This window comes from Hyperoodon ampullatus (genome assembly GCF_949752795.1).
Source record: "Hyperoodon ampullatus genome assembly, chromosome: 2".
NCBI classification, from domain to species: domain Eukaryota; kingdom Metazoa; phylum Chordata; class Mammalia; order Artiodactyla; family Ziphiidae; genus Hyperoodon; species Hyperoodon ampullatus.
The window spans coordinates 107,849,595-107,865,941 of NC_136915.1; the positions used below are offsets into that span (position 1 = coordinate 107,849,595).

The following is a 16,347-nucleotide window of genomic DNA, read 5'->3' on the forward strand; positions in this document are numbered from 1 at the left end:
AATGTGAAATGAGAGGAAAAAGGGTTCTTGTGGGGTACCTGGTATCATATAAAAAACACAGATTGTGCACATACTCTGGGAATACAGAGAACCCATGCAAGAAAAGCTGCTCCTGCAAGGAGGCAGCTGTAAGTAGGGCAGCAGTCTGGCACAAGTCCATCCCTTGGAGAGCCAAGGTAGCAGTGATAGAATCTCCACCCAACAAGGATCCTGAGAGTTTGCTCTTTATTCACTTTAGGAAAAAAGCTTCCTGTAATGGTTCTTCCTGCAGCTCTCCCCAACAGGTCTTGGTGAGTTCCCACAGGCAGAGAGAATACATCTAGCTAGGAGGCTTCCATTAACTTTCCTCTCGTGTGTGTGTGTGTGTGTGTGTGTGTGTGTGTGTGTGTGTGTGTGTGTGTGTGTGTGTGTGTGTATATGACTTTTTCTTAAAATAAATTCCATGAACTCCTAAAGCTCTCATTTGCAATCAAATGCAAAAGCAGAGCATCCTACTCAGAGGCTCTGAAACACACATATTAGCCTCAAAGCAAATCAGCCTTCCAGTCCCAGGTAAGACTGGTCTAGTCCAGAAAGGCAAGGGAGATGCTTCTCCTGAATCCTGGGAGGCAGGAAGGAATCCCTTCAGATGGGCTTGTACAGCAGAGTAGTGACATACTTCTTCTTGTAGCGATGGGTTGCGCTAAGGACCATCACACTGTCCTGCAAGGGAAATAAACATATGTAGTTAATTCACTAGTTCAGGATGTAGGCAGCTGTTCCCAGCCATTAATCCTTCACAACTGCTCACTTTTAACACAGTTAGTTTGATATTATAAAAAAAGGTTGGTTTTGGATTCAAATCAATTTAAGTTTTGATCCTGACTCCTACTGTTACTCTGTTTGTGACCTTCAATAATCTACTTAATGTCTCTAAGTTTTTTCTCATCATTATAAAGGATAACACCTACCATTAATATGGCTCTGATGATTACATGAAAATATCTGACAGAGAAAGTAGGTGCTGAAAAAATATTAGTCTCCTACCTCACTTACTTCCCCACCTCACATTCAAATACTGGGCTTAAAACTATGATGGAAAAAAAGGGCTTCCCTGGTGGCGCAGTGGTTGAGAGTCCGCCTGCCGATGCAGGGGACACGGGTTCGTGCCCCGGTCCGGGAAGATCCCACATGCTGCGAAGTGGCTGGGCCCGTGAGCCATGGCTGCTGAGCCTGCGTGTCCGGAGCCAGTGCTCCGCAATGGGAGAGGTCACAACAGTGAAAGGCCCACATACCGCAAAAAAACAAAAAACAAAAAAACCCCCAAAAAAACTATGATGGGAAAAAAAGAAATATCCTGATATCTATCTCCAGAAGGAAGTCTTAAAAGCAATGAGAAAAAAGGACAGTGATCCTTTTGAAAAACCATTTCCAAGCCCCATTTAATACCAGGGATGAACTTTAAAAAAAGTCATCTCTGATCAAGAGGGGACTCAGGAATCATCTTCTATCCTTGAACAAAGTGGACCCTAAAATCCTCCTTGGAAAGACACTCAGTCCAATGGATCAATTCCAAACAGCTTAAACAATCTGAGAGAACGAGGGATAGGTCAAGGCCAAGCTGAACCAAAACAATCAAGACCTTGACCTGGGTCAGAACCAGTGTGAAGAGTAAGAGGTATCATTTCCCAAACAGTGTTACAGACCCTGGGTGTACCATAGAAAGAGATGGCAGACCTGTGGACATCACCTGATAGCCAAAGAGCAGATACAGGAGGCAAAATTCAGTTATATCACAAAGAACCCAAGCAAACCAATTAAGAAACCAGTGCCTCTTCCTATTTTCCTCTATATTGTATCATCTACAATGAATACTTCTCAGATTGACATTCTGTGACCACAGTATGCAGATCACAGCCTAAAAATGACAGAAGCAAGGCAGGTAAAAAATTCAACTCCAGAAAGAGTTTGGTGGAAATGAGAAGTGGGTGAGAGAAAGACCTACTTGGAAGAACCAGCACAATGGTCTCTAGGCAGGGACATGGAATAAGGATGGGAGGACTGGACCTCAGTCCTCTCGCTGGTACTTATTGGCAATACGACCTTCTATGAGCCTTAGTTTCTTTATCTATAAAACAGGGTTAAAAAATAATACTTATCCCATAAGGTTATTATAAAAATTAAATTCAATAATATATATTTAATAAGTATCACTTAATCTGTTAAAGACAGCTGTATCAGTGATTTCCCTAATCTGGCTGCACATCTAAGAAATATAAGCAGCTTAAAAAATTTACTGAGGCCCATCCTAGATACACTTATTCAGAATCCCTGGGGATGGAGCCTTTGAATCTATATTTTCCCAAACTTCCCCCAAGTGATTCTGGTGATGTTCAGCTTAGTTTGGTAACTACAGAACTGTATAAAATATTATTCCAATAGCCAGACCACAAAGACATGACAAGACTGAACAGATATTTTCAATCCAGAATCTAAAGCAGCAGAGAAACCAAGAAGCATTCTAAGAGTTGGAACAGGGATGGGGGGGACAGGGCAAGTCTGGTCACATTTCTCCTTTAAGTAGTGTATAGGAAAGATGCAAGCACTTGGGTATATATGACTCAGGCACCTGAAAGCAGCTCATGTCCACCTTTAAAAAAGTGGAAGCCTTAATATCACATTCAAGCATTCTTTGAACTGGAAGGTAAACTTGCTTTTTCTGTAAATGAAATCCTAGTACTATGAACTCAAACTTAATTAAGTAGGTGGTGCAAAGGTTATAGCTACCCAAAAAGAAACCAGGAAGCAAAAAAGTTCATTCAATCACAGCGCAATTCACCTAGCCAGAACTCAGGTATCGAGACTAAAATTTAAAACAAACAAACCCACTAGTTAAAAAAAGAAACTTCTTCTCCTATAATTTGACCATTACTGCCAGCTTCAGCTTCAGTGAAGTAGCAGAGCAAGTAGCCACTAGGGGACACGTGTTCAACTCTTCCCCTCCCATTTTGGGTAACTATGTGAAGAACCAGGCCCACCACTTACCTTAATGGACAATGCATAGAGATGGTTCAGCATAACATGATTGGGCTCAGGGAGCAAGGCTGGATCACACTAAGAGGGGTAAAAAAAAAAAAACCAAAAAAACCCCACTAAATGGGGTTAAATGCACAATCCTAAACCAGTTTATTCTTCCTCAGAGATCTTTGGGACTATTGAGAAACTCAAAACTAGAATGTATTATTTCTTTTAAATAATGCACTCATCCTAGTATATATAAATAACACATTCTCATTACAGAAAATCAGGAAAATTCTGAGTCCAGGGCAGAAACCCTTAGCCTCACTATCTATTCATCCTCTTTAACAGACCTTGCCCACAACACATAAAGAAGATTTGTGTAAGAGGCAAAAATAATCTTAGTGGGAATCAAGTGAATTGACTAGAAATGTAAATTATATGAAAAATATACTTCTCTTGGATATCCCCAAATGATAAATACTCCTTATCCTATGTTGGAATAGAAGTCTTAGAAACTGGTTCTAGCAATCCATAGCTCTGAGCCTGATATATTAGGACCAGAAGACAACTATGAATTTTGGTAACAGTATTTGGAAAAGTTGCAACTCAGCCCGGGAAAAAGGAACTTGTAAAGCTACTGATACGTATATGATTTATACTCAACACACCTTTGTAATAATCCCAACCTCTAGGATTACTACACTGTAGCTCAAATGGTCCTAGTAAGCCCCAGATGCCCCAGCAATACTCTTAGGATACTCACAGATATGTTAGTGTCCTTGTTAAGAATAACTTGGAGAAGGTGAGGAGGCAGGATGGGTGGGGATTTGAATCTCTCCTCTGATCGAAACACATACATTTCTTGACCATAAGGCCCTGGGGGTGAGCTGGAAAGGTCTGGAAGATATTTATTCAAATATAAGGGAAAGTTGGAGAGCTATTAAAGATGCATGGAAAAACTGTCAGTACATGGCAGCTAATATTAAATATGGTAGAAGTCAAGAATCATAAACTTCTGACTTGTTGGGTCTACAACTACAAGGCAAACAAAGAAAAAGTCTGCGTCATCCTGAACATAAACCATGAAGTTCCTCAACATGGTAACATGACGTGAAGGATAGGGGAGGAGATGAGGGGTAAAAGATGTAGGTTCAGGGAAGAGCTACTCTATTTATCAATTGTATTACTTGGGCAAAATCCCTCTACTATAGTCAGTTTCTTCATTCATAAAATGAAAATAACAATCTCTGCCCTATTTCACAGTGCTTTTATAGGAATCAAATGAGACAACAGATGTGACAATGCCTTATAAACTACCAAACAATATGAAAATATTAGATTTGTTCTTTTTTCCAGTCAAGCAACAAGGTTATAAACTCTAACACTACTGATACTACGATGACTGCAACAAAAAGGAAAAATTAATAACAATGTAGTAGTCATTAGGGGAATGCAAATCAAAACCACAATGAGATACCACTTCACACTCATTAAGATGGCTAGAATAAAAAAAAGACAGAAAATAATAATTATTGGCGATGATGTGGAAAAATTGGAACCTTTGTATTATTCCCATTGCTGGTTGGAATGTAAAATGTTGCACCACTTTGGAGAACAGTTTGGCAGTTCTTCCAAAAGTTAAGCACAAAGTTACCATATGACCCAGCAATTATACTCCTGGGTACAGGCCCAAGAGAAATGAAAAGATATGCCCACACAAAAACTTGAACACAAATGTTCATAACACCATTATTTGTAACAGACAAAAAGTGGAAACAATCCAAATGTCCGTCAGCTAATGAATGGATAAATAAAATGGTATATCCATACAATGGAATTTTATTCAGACATAAAAAGGAATGAAGTAATTATATATATTACAACATGGATGAACCCTGAAAACATTATGTTAAGTGAAAGAAGCCAGACACAAAAGACCACATAGTGTATGATCCCATTTATATGAAATGTCCAAAATAGGCAAATCCATAGAGACACAAAGTAGATTTGTGGGTGCCAGAGGCGGAGGGGAGGAGGCAATGGGAAGTGACTGCTAATGGGGATGGGGTTTCTTTTGGGGGTGATTAAAATACTCTGGAATTTGGACTTCCCTGGTGGTCCAGTGGTTAAGAATCCGCCTGCCAATGCAGGGGACATGGGTTTGATCCCTGGTCCGGGAAGATGCCACATGCTGCAGAGCAACTAAGCCCATGTGCCACAACTGCTGAGCCTGTGCTCTAGAGCCCACAAGCCACAACTACTGAGCCCATGTGCCTAGAGCCCGTGCTCTGCAACTAGAGAAGCCACTGCAATGAGAAGCCCACACACTGCAACGAAGAGTAGCCCCTGCTCGCTGCAACTAGGGAAAGCCCATGTGCAGCAGTGAAGACACAGCGCAGCCAAACAAAACAAAACAAAACAAAACTCTGGAATTATATAGCAATGATGGTTGCACAACTCTGTGAATATACTAAAACTTACTGGATTGCACACCTTAACAGAGTGAATTTTATGGCGTGTGAAATTATATCTTAAAAAAATGGAAAAAATGTATGCAGATAAGAATAGAAATACACAAAAATGAAGAGAACTATAATTTTTTGCTTAAAAATTTTTAATGTTTTTTACAGTTTCTAGTAAAAAGGATTTTAATAACCAGTTCAGCATAAGAACTCAGATTTCAATTAAATATACGTGGGACAAAAGAAAAGAGTAGCAAAAATACTGTTATATTAAACAATCTTAAAAATGTATAGAACTTGAAACTTTTCAAAGTACTCTCAGTTATTTTGTCATAGATCCACAAAAACACTCTTTGCAAGTACATAGAACAGTTTTTTTTTTTTTTCCCTTTCCATCAGAAAAAAAAATGGTTAAGTCATTTACCCAAAGTCACATACATGGCAAAGATGGTCACTGAGTGCAGATTAAAACCCATTATCTGAAGATTCCTAATAAAATGTATTCTAAACCCTGCCTCAGTGGATCAGGAAATTGGGTGAAAGTGGGAAGAGAGAAATATCAAAAGTATGCTAGTCCTCTTTCTCTATAATTATGATTATATGTCTATTATTCATTGGTTGCTTTGCTAGAATCATATAATGCAAAAATTTAGAGTAACTAGTGGGCTCATCATTCAATTCAGTATTTTTAAACTCTTTTAAATCTCTGCGCCACCAGTTAAGAACAATGTCCAGCCTTACTTTCTGAGCTTATATAACGAAAACAATATCTTTGTAATTTTCCTAAACAATTATTACACTATTGATTATTCTTTTAGAAATTGCATAAGCCACTCTTGTGTCCTGAGATTCTAATATGTCTCACTTCAGGTATTGTGTCTCCTCAGCTGTGAATCGCTGAGAGTCTAAGCCTCTGATTTTACTGATAAGGAACCAAGAACCAAAAGGGTTGAAGGAGTTGTCCGTGATGCAAAGCTAGTTAGTAGCAGAGGCAGGCTTTGAACTCACAAGGGAGAAGTGTGCTTACTGGAAACACAGTTCTTTAGACAGTCATAGCCTTTATTGTAAAACAACAAAATTGGTAACTGTGAGTATAGATAGCAAATCACTTTTCTGGTTTTATAGCTAATGTAAGGAGAGATGAAGGCCTTGGAAAAAGCATTGGGAGAAACAAAAGGATACAGGTCGTTTCCTCTATGAAGGGATTTTTTTTTTAACCCAAAACTTACAAAACTTCAGTTAACATATACACAAAAGAAATGTGAGGTTTTGGAACTTCCCTGGTGGTCCAATGGGTAAGACTTCATGCTCCCACTGCAGGGGGCCCGGGTTTGATCCCTGGTTGGGAACTAGATCCTGCATGCATGCCGCAAGAAGTCCACCTGCTGTAACTAAAAGATCCCGCGTGCCGCAACAAAGAGCCTGTGTGCCGCAACTAGGACACGGCACAGCCAAAATAAATAAATAAATAAATAAATTTTTAAAAGAATAAAAAAAAAAGGAAATGTGAGGTTTTTATAACCCTTTTCACCCAAAAAACTGCCATATATGTAGGGCCCTATAAAATTATAGAACTGCCAACTGAGCTATCAAACTGGCAGGATTAAGCTGAGGCAGCTAAACAAGGCATATGAGACACAGCTAGCCCCTGCTAGTTGATACTCTCAAAGGTCAATGAAAAACTTGAAATATTACTAGAAATAGCTTTTTAAACTATAGACCATAGCCCATTAGTGGTTTATAAAAAGAAGGATAAAATAGAAAATAGAGTGCTTTACATGTAATAAAGGCAAATATTATACTGTAAGACTTGTGCTACTGTGAGTGTGTATTGGGTTACAGTGTAAACCTACTGGTTAAAAAGTTTGAAATCAAATACACTAGACAGATTTTTTTCTTGAATACAGGGACCTAATGTTTATAGGAGAAACATATACATACAATTCATAAGATTCCTAAGGAGAAAATGAAAAAACAAACAAAAACCACTCTTGGGAAGAAACACGCATTATAAGAAAAACAGATCAAGAAAGAGCAAATACTACAAAATTACCTCGACAAGATGTCTCTGAGCTTTCCATTGAATCTAGCTTTAAAGCATCAAACACCTCAAAATCAGATTTCTTGACATGGATCAAATTGTTAATTGTGCCAAGCTGACTGGTAACCACAGGCTGAAACAATGAATGGAAAAAAAATTCATGAAACCCCATTTCAAATACATCTCTTCTATTCAACTCTCCTCTTTTTAAAAGGGATCATACTTGGCACCACCATCTTTTATAAGGAAAGAAATCCAACAGTATAGGAGCCTATCAATCCTGACTGCAATGATGTTTGACACCAAGGGGAATGATAGTTTAAAGGAGACTGTTAAGTCAGTGGTTACCCTCGGAGATCAAGGCCTTACCTCTGATGGATCATGAACCCATTGTCCATCCACAAAGAACTTGTACTGGTGCTCTCCCTCAGGGAGGTCCAGGATGGCAACAAAGTCATTATGGCTATAGAAGAAAACAGAAAGTTAAATAGGCCAAATTTCTATTTGAAGACAGAATATAAATGTAAAAACCACGAGGCAATCACAATATCATACCAATGATCTCCCGCATTCTTAAGTGATTGCAACCCCTGTAGTAAAAAATAATTTATAAACCCATTCTCCTTTTTTATATCACCTTGAGCATGTATTTGCTAGCCCCTCCCAATAACTTTAGTTCTTAACTAATATCTGGAAAAGAACAATAAAGATGTTAATCCTCCCAAATGTTCCACCTTAGTACAACTATTTTGCTTCAGCAAAACGGATCCCTCATGAATGTAAATAAGATAGCAAGTAGGTTCAGGATAAGAAGTGCCTCAGGGTACCCTTTCCATATTTTGTTGAGCAGATTCTAGAAAATTACCTATATACAAAGGGCCATAACCAGTTACATAATTCACTGTTGCTCTGAAAGCAACAAACAACATTACTACCTAGAACTTTACAGTGTGTTTTGTTTTAGTGCAGAAGTCAGAGCAACTGGACTCAGGCAGTTATGGAAGACTTCCCACAAGCATAGAAAGGACTTGTATTAACACAGTCCTAAAGAAAATGACATTCTAAGTGGTAAAACATCTCTGACTCACTATGAGGTTAGAAAAAAATGTCACAGCTATACTTATTGGTCACAGAAAATGTTCTAGAGAGAGTCCCTAGCAGGTGGAGAGGAGTAGTCCAGCCAGGTCTCTCTCCGGAGAAAGGAAATCAAGTCTCTACTCCTGGACCCTGTAGACTCAACCAAGACACTTGTCTTCACCTCTTAATCAGTGGAATCTTGGTGCTCCAATTGTTGAAGGACCCAGAGATGAAGACCTCCTTGCCTCCTTCAGACCAGCGGATAACAGTGGGCCGGGCCTGCTGTGTGGGCTTTACGGAGTCCTCCAAATCCTGCTGCCATGATACAAACTCTTTGTCCCCAGGGAGCTGTAAGAAGGATTAGGTCATCCCTAAATTGTGACCCAGGAATTCTGAAAAGGTCTCTCTCCTCCCTAGGGCAGAGAGGGGTGCTACGTTTCTGCTAAGGATTAATAAGCCTTGAAATTAGGAACTAAATCAGATTTTGAACAAACTATAGAAAAAGAACTCATCTAGGACCAAAATGGTCAAATGGCTTATGCTCAAAGGCTACCCAAATCACAGCCTAACTTCTGAGTCTGCATATATCACTCATTCTTTCAGAGCCTTAGGATTTCCCTTAAGAAACAAACAAACAAAAAACCTTACTTCCTCTTACCAGATTAACTCATAGGCAGACAATTATGATATGCTTCTGAGTGTCTCTTAGGAGGAAAAATATGAAAATAAAGTATGGCTCTACAAAAAATAATTAAGTTAACCACATGCAAATATGAGCAGCTCTCAATTTACCAGTTGTAATAGAAATTAGAGATGCTAAAATTCATAAGTAATTCATAATCTCCACTTTAGTTAATAGGTTACAAAAGGACATTAAAAATATAAAAATCAGGGCTTCCCTGGTGGCGCAGTGGTTGAGAGTCTGCCTGCCGATGCAGGGGACACGGGTTCGTGCCCCGGTCAGGGAAGATCCCACATGCCACGGAGCAGCTAGGCCCGTGAGCCATGGCCGCTGAGCCTGCACATCTGGAGCCTGTGTTCCGCAACGGGAGAGGCCACAACAGTGAGGGGCCCGCGTACCGCAAAAAAAAAAAAAAAAAAAAGTAAAAATATAAAAATCAGATCATTGGTTTCATAAATTTTGAGAAATGGTTATGAAATCTTACTTGCTCACCTATGCCAGGTTTGTACTAGTTATTTCAGGAGTAGGGATGAAAATTCTGGAGCCTCAAGAAGCATCAGATCAAAAACACAGTTTCCTTTAAAAAAGTGGTTCCAATATCAAGTGAAGTATGTAGGGTTCCGGAAAAAAAATTGACTCCTTACTTAGTTTCTTTTCATTACCATCCTTCAGAACAGGAATTGGCAAACTATGGCCAGTGAGCCAGATGCTTTTACAAATAAGGTTTCATCAGAAAATAGCCACACTCATTCACTTACTCATTTTCTACAGCTGCTTTCATGCTACTATGGCAGAAGTGAGTAGTTGTGACAGAGACTGTATGGTCCGCAAAGTCTAAAATATTACCTGTCTGGCCCTTTATAGAAAAAGTTTGCTCACCTCCAATTCAGACTGGCTTAAATGACTTTGGTAAATAAGACTATATGGTACCAAGCCAAAATATTACTGAATAAAATAATGTGGGTTTAAAAAAAAAGGACTAGTTTATTCATTTGGGCTTTACTTTCAAAATGGCTGAGGCAGACTACCTTCCATACTGTCTCTCAATATTCCTCAAAACTACACTATGAGATACCAGTAGCAGCATAATCCAAAGCAAGCAGAGAAAGAGAATTGAAGGAACTTTCACATTATATAAGGAAGTGGCTTAAGAGAAAAGTTTGATCTCCATTTTCTCAAAGCAATGAACTCTTATTCGACAGGCTGCATTAGAATTACAGAAATGTTTACATATGCCTAACAATTATATATGCCTCAGATTCTGATTCAGATATAAGGCCTGGGAATCTATTTTTAAAAAGCTTCCCAGACAATAATACTGAAATTATATTAAAAATAAGGAAAGAAACCTCATCTTTAGAGATACATCCTAAAATATTTACAGATAAAGTAATATTCGATATGATGGTCTGGGATTTGCTTCAAAATAATTGGTGGGGGAAGAGTGGATTGGGGTATAGGTGACATAAATTAATTCATGATTTGATCATTGTTTAAACTGGATGACAGTTAATATAGGAGTTCATTACACTGTTCTCCTGACTTTGAAACATGTAAAATGTTTCAAATTTTCTATGCAGTGTTCAAACAAATCTCCGGTGAGTCTAATGTGCAAATAGGACTGAAAACCATTGAACTAGTAAACCGAAGAAGGCTGGTATTTGAAGCAATGTAGACCCGCCTGCCACTGTTTCTATTATTTACTTGTATGATTTAATAGTTTCAGTTTAGAATTTGAAAGCTACAAACTATTAATATGCCTAGCTTTGGAAGAAAGCCCTTCCACGTATGACATGACATTTCTGTGGTAGGCATGAGTGCAGCTGACTAGCAAAAAGATTGTTTACTCCAAGTTAAATAGTCAGCAAAATCATCAGGAAAAGAGGCAAAACAATTAGAATTATAATTGAAAAATGTTTAAGTGAAACATTGAGGGAAGAAATAGAGTAGATTGAGAACTATAAAATCTTAGATTTGGAAGTGACCTTGGGAATATTTGAAGCAATTTTCTTCTTTCACAAATGTCAAGATTGAGGTAAGGGAAAGAATGATCCAAAATAGGCTCCATTTCAGATAGAGCAACCTGGCTTTTATTCAGGACGCCGATTACTGCAGTCACAGTTTGACAAATGCACTGTACTTAAATCCTGAGTCATCAATGTAGGAAATTGGTAAAAATACAATCACCTTGAGAAAGCTCTGAAGAAGTAAATTCAGATGGCTGAGGAGAGGGCTCAAATGTTGAGGAAGAAGTCCTGAAGTGGGAGAAGGAAGAAAGGAACGAAGAAGAAACCCCAAGAAATCACCCTCACTTCTCTTTGTGATTATGTTCTCAATTGTGATCCAAGAAAATAAACAGTAGAATCCACATTTCATGTGTTATCAACCCGGCAAATTATTCTCTATTTACAGGAGTAAATAAAATAAAACCCCAGATGGGTGGGACAGGATGAGTGATAACATCAAACCTACCCCAATCTCCCCAACCCCTCCATTTTTCTACTTCATTCTAGTCAGACTACCAGGAGGAATTAATGTATTTAATGCCTACAACTCTGAAAGTGATTAGAAACATTCGAATGGTAATTACATTGCTGTCAGCTCCATCTATCCTTTCTGTAGGGTGAATACAAGTTGCCACTTTCCTGAAAGTCCTTGATTGAGAGCAAGGTCTTCAGGGCAACTGTGGGTTGTCCATTTTCAGCCGCGGTAACATTATGAAGTACTACCGGCAATTAGAGAAATCCTGGAATTATTTGCTCTCCCACTTGAGAAGCAGCTGGACGTTAAAGAAGCAGCTCAGCCAAGACAACTGTAAAGTATGAGATGAAAACTAAGCAGTCAACCAAATAATGTCCTTTATTGATCCCCATGACTAGAAGAAAGTATTCATATAAGCAAGTGGTTGCTGCTCACAGCCATGCCAAAGGGGAAGAGGATCTGAAGTGATGAGCTCTTGGAAGGGCAAAAATGATACTGATACACAACAGTTATCAGGAAAAAGAAATTCATTTACCTACCTCAAGGCAAATGTGAGGAAATGCCGCCTATGGTCAGCAACTCGGGTAACCTACCCTCTGAAGTTTTTCACCAGGGCTCACAACCTACAAATTCATCAGTACTCTAGAAGAGGGTGCCTGTTAGGAGAACCAAGGGCGACCGGGCGGAGGTTTGTTGGCCTCATCCTAAAAATGTGGCCAAAAGAGTAGTCGAGTAACAAGAACTCCGCCTCTATCCTATTTTGAGACAGCACCGCGAAAGGAATTACCACTCAATATCTCCGTTCCCGAAAAAAGCCTTTAACTCCAAATACCGTAACCCAGGTCAGTGTGATAAGAAAAAATCAAAATAGGGAGGAGGAGCCCTGACACCCAGACTACTGCAGCATCGCCACCAACTGGGGGCGTGGGGACACTCACCTTGGAATCCGGCAGGCTGAAGACGCTGGGGTCATCGGTGCTCCCCACCATGATCTTATGTTCCTTGCCCGGGGCATGGCCGCCGGAGCCCTCGGCGCGCGCAGCCTTGGCGCCGTGGCGCTCCCCGGCCACCCGGTCGCTGGTGGTGTTTCCCATGGCGGTGCAGCTCGAGTCGGGGGCCACCTGCCGTGGGGAACAACACGGGGCTAGGGAGACCCCGGCGGTCGCGTCTAGGGAGCCCCTTGCCCCGCCCCTGCGTCTGGGGACCCGGGCAAAGGAATCCCCGCCCCAGGAAAGCCGCGCGCAGGGGAGCCCTCCCTCCCTGGCCTCCAGGAACCCCCAATCCCCCTAGTTGCCCGCTGCTCAAGAAACCCGCTTTCGGAAACTCCCCCACACCCTCCGCGCTCACTGCCCAGGGGCGCTCCCAACCCAATCACCTCCCGCGATGCTCTGCCTCCTCCCGGGACCAATGGTGCGATGGCTGTTCTGCTGATAAAGCCACCAATAAAGTTATTAAAATTGAAGCCACGCCCCGGGCTAGCGACCCGGGTTTCCTCCTAAAATGGCTACAAGGCCAGAGACGCGGGGTCGCCCCGCGCGCGTTCCCTGCGGCCGCGCCGCGGCAGCGCCCGGGGCCCGCCGGCCTCTCTAGCCACCGTCGCCTCGATGGTGGGCAGCCGCGCGCAGCCTCCAGCGCCAGGCGGGGGCGCCGGTTCCGCAATCCACCGCGTGCGGGGCCAGGACTGCTTCGCTGGCGAGACTGCGCCGAGATCTTCGGTTGCTTGAGCCTGAGGGATTGCCATCGGGTGGGGACGGTCACCGAAGGACATGGGGTCCCGTCACGGGCTCTGGTGCTCCGCACCCGGTGGAGCGGCATTGCTTTTTTCCCCGCTCCCTCACCTGGCCTCAGGTTCGCCAAAAGTTTTCATTTTGTAGCGTCTTTTCGACAGGCGTCCCGGAGAGGTGAGTTCCTATAGGGAATAAGAAAACGGACTTGCAACTGATAGCTAAGGAAGTAGTAGTGGTAATTGCTCGAGGTTAAAACTAAGTGCTATGGGGAGCAGTCAGCCTGACTGGGTCCCCAGGGAAGAGGGAATAATTAGGAGATAAATCTTTTTTAAAAAATTTATTTTCATTTATTTATTTTTGGCTGCATTGGGTCTTCGTCGCTGCGCACGGGCTTTCTCTAGTTTCGGTGAGTGGGGGCTACTCTTTGTTGTGGTGCTCGGGCTTCTCATTGCGGTGGCTTCTCTTGTTGCGGAGCATGGGCTCTAGGAGCACAGGCTTCAGTAGTTGTGGCTCTCCGGCTCTCGAGCGCAGGGTTAGTAGTTGTGGTGCACGGGCTTAGTTGCTCCGCGGCATGTGGGATCTTCCCAGACCAGTGATCCAACCCATGTCCCCTGCATTGGCAGGCAGATTCTTAACCACTGCACCACTAGGGAAATCCCAGGAGATAAATCTTGACAAATTGTTAAAATTAGTATAAGGAGAAGGAGAAAGCTATTCTAGGCTAAGAAACAGCACTGCAAGTGAGCAACCCCAGAAGAAATGAAATTCAAGAAAGAGAGCAACAGAAGCATCAGAAGGAATACTTAGGTAGAAAAGGGCAACGACAGTCTTGTTGGAGCAGATTCAGGTTTCTACTGATAATTAATGGGACTTCTGTGGTATTAACTAATTCTTACTTTGTATTATGACTATATGCATGTCTCATTACCTACTATAAACCCTTGTCACTCAGCATGTGTTATAGTGACCAGAAGCATTGGCATCACCTGGGAGCTTGTTAGAAATGCTGAGTCTGAGGCCCCATCCTACAGAATCAGATTCTGCATTTTAACAAGATCCCCAAGGGAATGTGTATACACATTAAAGTGTAAGAACCACTGCATTGACAACTGGCAGAGAGCAAATCTAAGTTTGATTCTTCATGTTCTTGCATGCACCTTGTACAGAGTAAACTTTTAATAAACATTTGCAGAATGAAGGGTACATGAATACTGTTTACTACATTTATAACAGGATAATTGCACTTAGTCTTAAACACAGCCAGTAATGGGGAACCCCAAGTCACACAAGGCCACCCTTTCTGAATGAGCATCTCTATTTGTTGAAAAGTTTATATTAAGTTAAAAACCCGTCCACTTAAGTCCAACAAATCCACTGCTCCCCCTTTTGTTTTTGCTCTGCCCCTAATAAACTCAGTTATTCTGTAGCTCTTAACCAAAGACAGTTTGCAGAAAAAAAGGTACATTTTTTTTACTGCAACCTTTTGCTCACCCCTCCAAAATCATTACTGTCTAGTTACCTCCTTCTTGGATAATCTTACGCCCCCTTATTCCCAGAATTCCTTTCAATCTTTCCACAGGACTCTGAAGCAAGGCCCTTGAAGGACTAATACAATAAACATTAACTTGTGTACTGTTCAGCTTTCTAGCCCCAGGGTGGTTTCTCCATGCCAAGTAATATGTCCTTAGTATGTATTTCCTTACAAGCGTCAAATCAGCATAGGAGAAGCAAATCTGCTTTGGGGATTATTCATGACACTGTTCTGCTCTAATAACATTTATAAATCGGTCAGTAGTTAATAATAAAAGTCAACTTTGCATATTGTGTATTTTAGACATAAGACAAAAGTAATTTGACACTGTAGGAAGGATTAATTGCTTCTCCCTAGTCCCATGTTTGTTTTTTCCTTATATTCAGGAAAGACTAGGTAAAGAAACATGATCTCTTAACCAACACCAGTATAATTTCTCTCTTCAGACTTATTGCTGTTGCCCCAGTGTCCTATCCTTCCTTCTAGAGGGAAGGAAAAGAAGAAGGTAATAGGCAAAATAATTGGTGGGGGTTCTCTTGATGTTACTGTGTCTCAGATGTCATTGCCACTTGTCTCCTCAGATAAGCCATTCTGCCTGATAAACTGAGGAGAATAATGGAGAGCATGGGAGGCTTCACAACACCGTATACTTTTATGCATGTTGCTAAAGGTGTCCTACTTCCTCTGAGAGGTGAGGATGGGGGAATGGGGGAAAAATATATCGATTTTACAGAACTGGATGACAGGTTAGATTCGGCATCTGGAGCTTTACTTTCCTGTCTCTGCTTCCCAGTTTGCATCCCGACTTGTGATCAGGAATGAGTGTGACACCTCATCTTGGTGATTTCCATTTCAAAAACAATCTGATCTTTTTTATAAAGTTAAACATACACCTAACATGCAGTTTAGTAATCCCACTCTTAGGTATTTATTCAAGTGAAATAAAGACAGGTTCACACAAAAACCTGTACATAAATATTTATTTATACAAAACATATGTGTCTTCACTCATTTTCACCCCAAAAGGTAAACAACACAAGTGTCTTTTGCCTGGTAAATCTATAAACAAAATGTGGTATAGCCATAAATGGAATACTGCTCAGCAATGAAAAGGATTAAACTCTTGATACACACAACATGGATGAATATCAAATGCATTATGGGAGGTGAAAGAAGCCAGAGTCTATTTACATGACATTCTGGAAAAAGCAAGACTTAGAGTCAGAAAACAGATCAGTGCTTTCCAGGAGTTGAAGGTGGGAAGAGGCGTTGACTACAAAGGGGCCTTTAGGAAATTTGGGGGAGTTATAGAATACTTCTGTATCTTGATTGTAATGGTGTTATGC

General features: G+C 41.0%; 1 protein-coding gene across 1 annotated transcript; it reads right to left on the reverse strand.

Moving 5' to 3' along the window:
• Positions 1 to 624: 624 nt before the first annotated feature.
• On the reverse strand, positions 625 to 12,837 carry PRKAB2 (protein kinase AMP-activated non-catalytic subunit beta 2; the record flags this gene model as incomplete). Its single annotated transcript, XM_079698036.1, has 7 exons — positions 625 to 702; positions 3,025 to 3,093; positions 3,764 to 3,897; positions 7,516 to 7,636; positions 7,873 to 7,966; positions 8,762 to 8,928; positions 12,682 to 12,837. The coding sequence occupies 7 exons, from the start codon at positions 12,835 to 12,837 to the stop codon at positions 625 to 627; spliced, it is 819 nt and encodes a 272-aa protein (XP_079554162.1).
• Between the last annotated feature and the right edge of the window lie 3,510 nt (positions 12,838 to 16,347).